This window comes from Camellia sinensis, chromosome 4 (assembly GCF_055761805.1).
Source record: "Camellia sinensis isolate YWXY chromosome 4, ASM5576180v1, whole genome shotgun sequence".
Lineage (NCBI taxonomy): Eukaryota > Viridiplantae > Streptophyta > Magnoliopsida > Ericales > Theaceae > Camellia > Camellia sinensis.
Genome location: NC_138964.1, coordinates 221,392,598 through 221,403,076, shown reverse-complemented (window position 1 = coordinate 221,403,076; position 10,479 = coordinate 221,392,598). Strand labels below are relative to the sequence as shown.

The 10,479-nt window shown below is 34.5% G+C and overlaps 1 protein-coding gene across 1 annotated transcript; it reads right to left on the bottom strand.

Annotated features, from left to right (window-relative positions):
* Positions 1-5,824: 5,824 nt before the first annotated feature.
* Positions 5,825-10,129, bottom strand: LOC114273304 (cytosolic Fe-S cluster assembly factor NBP35). The gene is made up of 3 exons (XM_028215071.2): positions 9,607-10,129; positions 9,360-9,461; positions 5,825-6,953 (listed from the first exon to the last, which is right to left on the bottom strand). Exons 1-3 carry the CDS (start codon positions 9,806-9,808, stop codon positions 6,040-6,042), a joined length of 1,218 nt encoding a protein of 405 aa, XP_028070872.2. The 5' UTR covers positions 9,809-10,129; the 3' UTR covers positions 5,825-6,039.
* Positions 10,130-10,479: the final 350 nt, after the last annotated feature.

Genomic DNA, 10,479 nt, shown 5'->3' with positions numbered 1-10,479 from the left:
AAAAGTGAGGATTATGAGATTTATTTGAATGTCTCAGGCTTGGCATTGTTGTGTTTGTTCTCATGAGTGAGATTTTTTGTATATGTATATTGTTGCCTCGTTCTCAAGAGTAAACGAGTGCTTTGATTTACACACGTACGTATATGCTAACCATCCGGGGAGTGTGGGTCAAATTCGGGACGATATCCCTATGCAAGTTTGGCTTCAGAGCGGTGTTAGGTATACGGGAGGTACATGGGATATATATGTAGGCCAGAAGTGGAGGCCGAAGTGGTGGAATTAAGGTACAAAGAATTTAATTATGACTTTATTGGTATAGTGTGAATTGTATTGATTTGTACATCTTGAAAAATAGTAAACAACCTCGATAAATTATAAAATTTGAGCAGAGGCATGTATACGTGATTCTAGACAACTTTTGTGTTTTAACTTTTATGAAAAAGATCGATTAGAACTTATAATCGGATGATCTTGGTTATTGTAGTTGTGATTTATTTTAGCAATACAGATTTTAGAGGTTGTTTTAACCCACAAAACGAGCTCATTTTTATTGGTTTGGCATAAATTGAAGTAAAACATTATTCTGCACACTTTTCATGTTTTAAACTTTTTCAAAAAAAAATCATCTTAGGGCAGTTTTTGTTCGTTTTCAGCTTCAGGTTTTTTGATTGAATTCCGTCTAGGTTCTTCTATCAAGTTTTTCTCTTAACCTGTTTAGTTCTATTAAATTCGTTCGAGTTGACCTTTAGGAAATTTGATTCTATACAACTTTTGTTCTTTGAGTTTTGGTCAATTCAAATTATTTAATCATGAAACAGTGCATTTTTATACTTCTTCAGCAAGTTACTTATGATTAAATTATACTAACTTTCTTTTTTGCAGGATGGTGGATCTTACTAACTTTTTTTATGTAGGGTTGACCCACCATATTTTTATTTTTATTTTTTATTTTATACTCAATTTATATTTCGTTTTGTATAGGCAAGAAACTAAATGCCACCGTATCTCGGGAAACTACCAATTCGTCTCAGTGCGATTGGAACTACTTGTTTTGTCTCGTAACAAGAATTAAATGTATTTTTATTTGTGTCTAGTGGACACGTGGGGGTTAAATCTTGTACTCATACCAGTATACTTGTATACTGATCCGTTTTGTCTCTTGGCAACTCAAGTGCGTTCTGTTTGAGCGCAGTCGAGCTTCCTTTGCAGGATTAGTTGGGGTTACAGTGGTGACATGAAATTATTATAATTGTTGGATTTGTCGTTTGGACTTCTTTTGTTTTCTTGAGCTTAGAGTTAATATTAGTTATGTATTTATTAATTTTTTTTAGTATTGAGATAATTTGGCATGGTTTGTTACCGTACATTATTTAAGTTAATTTGACTATGTATTGTTACTTTAATGTTGGAGGTATTGGTTAGTTATGAAATTATGGTGAATGGTTTGATTGGCGTTTAGTTTTTTTGTTTTACCCTTAGAATTTGGATGATGAAATATTAATTGGGGTTTAGTCCTAATTCAATATTTAATTGTCCAAATTTCGGAGCGTGACAGTGTTTGGTTACGATTTGAGTGTGAAGTTGTGTTTTGAGTTTAAAATATTAAAATTAAAAAAATTAAAATATTTACAAAATAAAATAAAATATTTAAATAAAAATTATATATTTAAAATAAAAAAAAATTTTAAAACATTTTTTAATATTTTTAAAAAATAAATCCAAAAATACTGTTCCTAACATTATTTGTTTCTTTCAAACCTGTCCTCCAATTCAAAAATATTTTTTAATATTTTTAAAAGAAGGGAAATAAGGTAATTTATTATAGAAAAAGTAACACCGTTTGGAACAATTTAACAGAATGGGGGAATCTTGACATTGTCAGGTAAAGTAGGAGAGATTACTGTAATTATTCAAACCACAGGTGAGGTCTCTGTATTTGTCAGAAATCCCAGGAAAGATAAATGTAATTTACCTTGATTTTAATAATGTAATCTTCATGTTACTTAACTTTAAAATTTTAAATAAAAAATTATTCACATTTTTAAATAATTCAAATAAATAAATTACAATGTAAAAAATTGTCAATAAATCTAAATTGAGGAATGCATTAGACATTGGTTTCAAGAATTAATGAGAAAGAACACGCATTCAAAAGTCATTAACGGTCAACAGCAGCAAGTGGCAATGAATTAAAGATATGGTGATATTAAACAGATAAGCAAAACAAAAAGTGACACGTATACATATAGGCCATGTTTGTTTGAGCGGACTGGATTAGCATTCCCATAACTAATAGTCCTAGGACTACGAATCCGTTGAATTATGTATCCTATCTTAACTAATAGTCAAGTTTAAAATAATTAGTCCGTACTTCAATTGTTTAACCAAACATCGGATTAATAATTTTATTGGACTATTAGTTCAATCCCAAGCTCATGTCCACCCAAACAAACATGGCCATAGTGAACATTTGAATAGATAATTAGACATTTGAACACGTAATTTTCTCAGATAAGTGACACATGTACACATTTGAATAAATAATTAGACAGATAAGTAATACTTGTATAGATAGGTATATTTGAACATATAAGTGACATTTAAATAGATAAAGAGACAACAAAATTTTTGAACAAATAACATGTTCTTTCAGACAAATAATATCTTTTTAGTCCAAAAAAAAAAAAAAATTAAACAAGGCACAATGGTTTTAGAAATGGGCCTCTACTTGAGTGCCATCTTCTTTTTAACTTTTATTCAAATTTTAACTAGTCAAATAAAAAATAAAAACAATATTCAAACAAATGCTTCTCCATGACATTCATCATTTGCATACAAAAAAAAATTAAGGGTAAATCACACTCACCTCCAATGTGGTTTCTAACAAATAAATGTATCTCATCTATGGTTTGAATAATTATACAAACCTCTCCTATTTTAACTGACATTGTCAAGATTCCCACATTCCATCAAATTGGCACAAACGATGTTACATACTTATACTAAATGACCTTATTACCCTTACTTTAGAGTACGAAAAGACGATAATACCCTTTATATCCTAAATCCTTAATTTACTACCTATTCTGATTTCAATCGAATTTGTAGGAAAAGAGAGAGAGAGAGAGAGTGAGTACGTGTGTGTGAGGTCCTTAACCTTTGTGAAACCTATTAAGTCCTTGAATTTTGAATTATTTCAATAAAGACCCTCCAATCCTTATTTGTCTTCAATTCTAGTTATAGAAACGAGCATGCTTGCCAACCAAAAACTCAAAAACCCTGATTAAACCCGGAACCCAGGAACCATTTCTAAAACCCTAATAATAATTAAATTAATTTTCTAAGTATATTTTCCATACAAGAAACCCTACGTTTCCGGTTCTCAGTACAATTCGCCGTTTAATTCAAAACGGAGAAACTTTAACTGAATTAAATTTTCAAACCTTAAATAAATTAAATACTACACTTAATTAAATGTTCAAATTGATAAATTAAGATTTTGGCCCTCATACTCTTCTTGAATCACATGTTGACCCCAAACTAGTAACCATTGTATATATGTATACACTTGTTCCATTACACTTATTTTATACACCATATTTTGCAATTTCCAACATTTGTACATAAGAAAGAAATAAGTTAATACCCTCAAATCAACCCACTTGGCCAGCCTAAAGGAACCCTTGTTGTGTACTTTTTGGGACAAGAATCCTTGATTTCATGAAGAATTTTGACTAAATTCCCAAATTATGGAGATATGCTTGTACTAACTTTCAATCTAGTTCTACCTTGACCAAACTAGGACTAAATCATGTTCCAAGTTATAATTAATCTTCTTAATCAACCTCCATTTCATTCCATTCCAACCAATTACAAATTCTTCCATCCAATTCTAACCAAGGGCATTTTAGACTTCCCACCACAAATTTTTTTTCTATAAATAGGATCTCTCCCCTAGCATTTTTGCACATCAAACACACTCACACACTACGCATTTTAGCTGAGGGAGAGAAAAAGAAAGGAAGAGAGCTTTGGTGGTAGAGGAAAGGAAAAAGAGAAAAAATTGTGCAAACACTTCACTAGAAAATCAAGTAAGCCACAACACAACTCTCTCTTTTATTTTCCTTGTCCAAATACTTGTTATTAGATGTTTTATATAATATTTTCAGATGTGTTGTAATGGTGCTTTGTGTTCAAAGTGGATGAATTGGGTTTCAATCATTCTTCTATTCATATTTCCTCTTAATAGACGCAAAACTACGTTTTTCTGCCCATAGCTCACATTTTTTCAGAGACATACCACCACTATAAAAATCTGAGTTATTGATACATTATTTAGTATGTTTTCATCACAAAATAAGTGAAAATTTTTCCTTAGTTAGCCTCTTTTCTCACCAATCTTCTTATTGTTTTGGTTTTGGAACTTTGGATTTGTAGTCCTTTTCGGATTTGTACGCCTTGACAAACGGCTGAGCAATCTGGGCTGGGAGATGTTGGGTGACCGATCATCCGTGGGGACATCCAGCCGATCAACTAGCCAAGTGCAATTTTTTTTTTTTTAAATGTTGGGCATTTTGTTTGTCTTCTTTTTGTTATGATTTTTTATTTTATGCAATTATGATAAGAGAACCTGCCAAAAAGGTCTAGTAAGGGATAGAGCTAGTGACAGTAGCACAAGTAGTTGTAGAGGCAGTGGCATAAGTGTTGGTAAGGACAGTGGCACACCTATGAAGAGGGGTAGAGGTTCTATGAGAGGCACCTCAACTGCAAGGGGTACTTTCACTGGAAGAGGCAATTCAATTGGGAGGGGCACCTCAACTGGGAGGGGACATTCAACTAAAGCAAACACTTCAACAAGTGGGAAAGCAAGTTCAACTGAGAGAGACAGGGGCAAGCCCAAGGACAAGCATGCACATGTAAGTTATTCTCACTTGTTTAGTCTTTCCATTACCTTACATGGGTTATTTTGTATATCTTCTTCATAGGGTAAAGTGTGTCTGCTAATAGTAGCTTGACTGTCTTCCATTATCATTTCTCCTCCAATAGATAAGTTTACTGGTTTGCACCAATCCCCAAAAGAGCATTTCCTAAGTGGGCATAAATAATACAATTTTTCAATGTTTTTCTCTGATTTAGTGACTTGAATTGCTGCTTTGCTCCCACAATAGCAAATCTTGCTCTTATACTTCATCACCCCTCCTCCATTACTTGATGATGACATATCCATATGATCCTACATTTCATGAAATGTGAGAGTTATAAGGCATTTTTAGAACATATATTACATTATTTGTAACCAGTTTTAGACTGGTGTTGTGCTTTATTTGTGGACTGGTTGGACTATGGTTGTGCTTTATTTTGGACTGTGCTTGTAAGCAATTCAGGACTGTGGTTGTGCTTTATTTGTGTTGGATTTGGTTTTGATTTCATTTTTTTAATGGGAATAGTTGGTTGTGCTTAATGTCAATTTTTTTTTTTTAAATACTTGAATGGTAGCATATCTGTGTTGATATTGGTTGTGGAGCTCTGTCTTATGCCTTTTTCCTTTCACTTCTGGCTACTTTTTTGGTTTTTCTCTTGGCCTGGAATTTCTGAGTTGTGTGCATTGTGGAGCTGTGTATTGTGCTCGGTATATATAGCTGAGTTCAATAACCCTAAAGGCATTATTGGTATTTTTGGATTTATCTTGGATGACATTAGCAGGTTCTGTTAAAAATGGAAAAACCTTGACAATGTCAGTTAAAGTAAGGGAGGTATGTGTAATTATTCAAATCACAGGAGAAGTTCCTGTATTTGTCAATAACCTCAGGGGAGGTGAGTGTAATTTACCCAAACTTTAAACAGTCTCATTCCAAACAACTATATTGTTTTACTTTAATCTGTATAACAAATAGTTGAACAACCAAAAAGTTAAATATACTTGAGCTCCAAACAATGACTGTTTTTTCATCCGTATTAACAAAAGCTAATTCACACCTGACAAACAGATGTTCTTCCAAAACTCAAAAATTACACAGAAAAAACAATCACCAGAAACGCCTAGGTGCCATTTTCCATTTCACGAGCCACCAGTTTATCTATAATCCTCTTAAGCGCAGGGGCGCTTGACCCACACTTATTATCATCAAAGCACGATCGACCTTCTTCAGCTGCTTTGCAAAGCCGAGGATCCAAAGGCACCTTCCCAAGGAACGGAACACCCATATCACTGCACATTTTTGCTGCACCACCACCACTACTATCAAACACTTCACTAAACGCAACCAAATCCAGCATTTCTGGCGCCTTCTCTCGCATATACTCCATAACCCATTCTGTGACATCTCGTTGTTCACCTGTCTCTGTCACCCTCATGAATTTGAAATCAGACACTTGTTGGGACAAGCCACTCATGTTCTCAACGACGCCAAGAACTTGTAGCCCAACTTTCTTACAGAAACTCACTTCTTTCCTTACATCAATTAAAGAAACCTGTTGTGGGGTGGTGACTATGATCGCACCATCTATCCCAGTTGCTTGGAGAAATTGGACAATTGAGATGTGCTCGTCTGATGTCCCAGGCGGGGCATCAACTACTAGAAAATCAAGCTCTCCCCAATAAACGTCCTTTAGGAATTGCTTGATGATCCCATTCTTGCGTGGGCCTCTCCATATAACAGCTTCGTCTGGGTTCGGCAGCATGAAGCCAATCGACATGACACCAAGGTTGGACTCAACATAGACGGGAGACCATCCGAGGTTGCTCTGGTGGATTTCTTGGCCTTCTAGACCAAGCATCTTTGGGATGCTTGGGCCACAAATATCAATATCGAGGAGACCAACCTGAAAATCCTTAGCAGCTAAGGCAAATGCGAGTTGAGCAGAGAATGTGCTCTTGCCAACTCCTCCCTTCCCGGACAAAACAAGTATTTTATGTTTCACAGTAGCCATTCGTTCTGCAATTGCAACCAAATCTGCAAAAATGCACAATACACAACATTAAGATAACAGGAGAATTTTTTGCCCCAGACACAAATAATGTCTACAAGATTGCTTCAAAGTACACATAAATAAAAGTTTGCCCCAATCACAACTATTATCTCAACTATTCTTAGTGTTAAACCAATATCTGGGATTGAGCATTTCCAAGATCTGTACCAATTCTACTAAAGTATCGAGATTTAAAAAATACTCCATTCCTCATATTCCACTTAGCTACGACAGTGCAATATTAATGACCTTCAATTACGACAAAAAACTGAAAAGTCTTTCATACAAGCAGGAGGCAAGAGTCAATTCCTGTGAAGAACACCAGACACACTATGCAACATTTTCAGAATTATGTGTCTTTGCACCCAAGATTCTTTTTAAGAAACTTTTATGTAAACAATTATGTGAATCAAGTAACAGGATTTATACACAAGAGGCGAATAAGGAGTCCGAATTCCAGGACAACCCAACAAATTTACCAGTTAAATGAAGGAAAATAAAGATATCAACTCTTTCGAAAAGGGAAAAAGAATGAGCCTTTGGGGAATATCTCATGCAAGATTTGGACACGGCTTGTGGTCGTATCCTTGCAAACCAAACCAAACCAAGCCAAGCCAAGCCTTAAGGGGTGGTTCGGGATGATTTAAATAAATGCACTTTTTGACTTTTTATGAAATATGGGTTGGGTATAGATTTCGTTTGAAGTGATGTGGTAGAGAGGTGATGTGACTTAAATAGGATAGTGACATTTTGACTTTTTTAGGTTATGACAAACAAAGCCTAAGTCACATCAAATGGGTAGTCATATCCTTGCAATGAAGTTTTTATATTTTGAGAGAGAGAGAGAGGTAGAGTTTACTTCTAAAATGCATTCAAAAGAATCCACAAGAGGAACTAAAAAATATGAGATTAAGAGCTAAACAACATTATTGCTTGAGATTAAGAGCTAAATGCTTTTACCACCAAGTTTTTTTTTTTGGTGGGGGGGGGGGGGGGGGGGGAATAAGAGGGGTTAGTAATTAAGGTGTCCAGACCTCTTAGAGCACCCAGGTAATTTCAAGGCATGTTCTGTCCCCCAATCCTACAAACACTAGGTACTCATACGGGGACTAATCTCATCACATAGCTATGCAATGAACATATTGCACATCACACCAAAAAGGCTATACAAACTGACACAACAACAAACTACAAGGGGAAAATATAAAGAAAAGAAGCAAAGTTTTCCATCCCATGTAGAAGCTGCACAAATATGATAGCAAATTAGCAAGGGTTACGAAATAGCAAAATAACGAAAAATACAAAGGTATTATTCAATTCCTTCATCTACTTCAAGGAAAAATTCAGGGTAACTTCACAATCACCCTAAAGGATCAAGTACTAGACTAATGCAAACCATCAATTGTAAATTGTTAAAATTCAATAAACCAACATGAAAAAAATCTTCCATGACCTAAAGAGAAAGGGGGACAAAAAGATCACTTTGTTTCAATCCTCTGGGATGAGTAAGCAAAATATAAATTTTGATAGAAGATATGCACCATTAATCCACTTTCCTCACCACACATGGTCATACACCTTAGCCTACAAATGATTACCAAGAGACTCATCTTTGATCGTGGAATTCAATATCTCATTAGCCACTAGTACCAAAAGTATTAGGTATGACTAAATTGCAATGAAAATACAATTAAGTACAGTTATTCAGTCAATAAGGGGTTTCTAATATCTTAAATGAATTTCCATACTGTTTTTGTTTCTAGGATTATGACTTTCTTACCTAACTAACTCGAGTTGCACATTGCACATACATCACATGTGCCCGACAACTAGAATATTTAATTGCAAAACAGGATGGATATCTGATCATAAGAACATCTTCTAACCTTCATAAAATTCAAATTTGATGAAAAGGGGGCTAAAAATAAGCTCCAATTCTTTCATCAAAGTTGTATTGAATCAAGGGAGAACCAAATGTTTGATCAAATTTCCAAATTCAGTCATATAGTTCTACTCAAGGCCAATGCATTCTACAGAGACAGACCTCGAAAAACATTCAAAAACAAACTATCTATCTTATATGTATACTACTATTATTCTTATTATTATAAAGAGAAGTCTTTCTCTTGGTGTTTATGTCTCATATTTTCGTTTTTCCAAAATACCCAATATGTTATATGGGTAGTTACGCCCTAAATCCTTTTTCTTTTTTTCAAAATTCTCAACTTTTGATTTTTTCAAATTCTTTTCAATTTTCAGATTTTGAATTCAATCGAACAGTTTACAATCTTATTTTTGAAACAAAATGATTATATGTGCACGCATACCGCTTCTAGCGCGCGCGCGCGTGTGTATAGAGAGAGAGAGAGAGAGAGAGAGAGAGAGAGGACCTGGGTCAGGACCCTTAGGAGCAGTAGCACAAACTTCCTGATTAGGGCAACCTTGACAGGAATCAGATTTCCCAGCAGACTCCGATTCAGGACCTGGGCAATCTGTAATTCACAAACAGCCCCCCAATATTATAAGTCCGTAAAAATTACCCAAAAATTCAAATTTAAAAATTAAAAAGCAGAAGAAGAAGAAGAAGAAGAAGAAGAAGAAGAAGAAGAAGAAGAAGAAGCAGCAGCAGGAATTTACGTTCATTAGCGTTTTCAGGGATTTCACCGTAGTCTTTTCCTCCTCCTTCACCTCCGTTCTCCATTTCTTGAGCTCTGATGCTCTGCTCTGCTCTGCTCTCCTCTCCTCTCTCTCTCTCGCTGAGTTCCGCAAGGGAAATAGTAGAAAAAGAAGTATTTTTAGAAGGTTCTGAAACGACGTCGTCAATGTTTGTTACCATCATAGTAGTAACGCAGTATGTAACGTGCTAGGTTCGAATCTCACCAAACTCACAATTTCGGACTTAGAACGAAAGCAAATGTTTTGAGTCTTATGTTTTAATTAAATTTTTTTACTATTGTGGATGGATTAAGTTTAGGAGAAATTAGGGATCATTGTAGTTTTAAAAAAATAATTACAAATTAGTGATAAATTTTATGGATAATATCGTAATTAAAATCATAAGATTTTCAATGTATTTGTATTTTTTTTTTTTATAAATATATTGAATTGTAATTCCCCCCTCAAATGTGTATCATTTTCTATTATGGATAGAAATTAATCCCTTTAGGCCATGTTTGTTTGGGCGGACTGGATTAGCATTCCCATGACTAATAGTCCTAGGACTACGAATCCGTTGGATTATGTATCCTATCTTAACTAATAGTCAAGTTTAAAATAATTAGTTCGTATTTCAATTGTTTAACCAAACATCAGATTAATAATTTTATTGGACTATTAGTCCAATCCCAATCTCATGTCCACCCAAACAAACATGGTCTTAATTGAGTAACCTCCCACTGCTCCTCTTTTTTCCCCTGCGATTTTTAACTAGTGTACTCTAATTTTAAGCAATTCTTTGACCGTTAGATAAAAATATATTTCTTTTTTTTTTCTACTAATCCACTCCCCTTC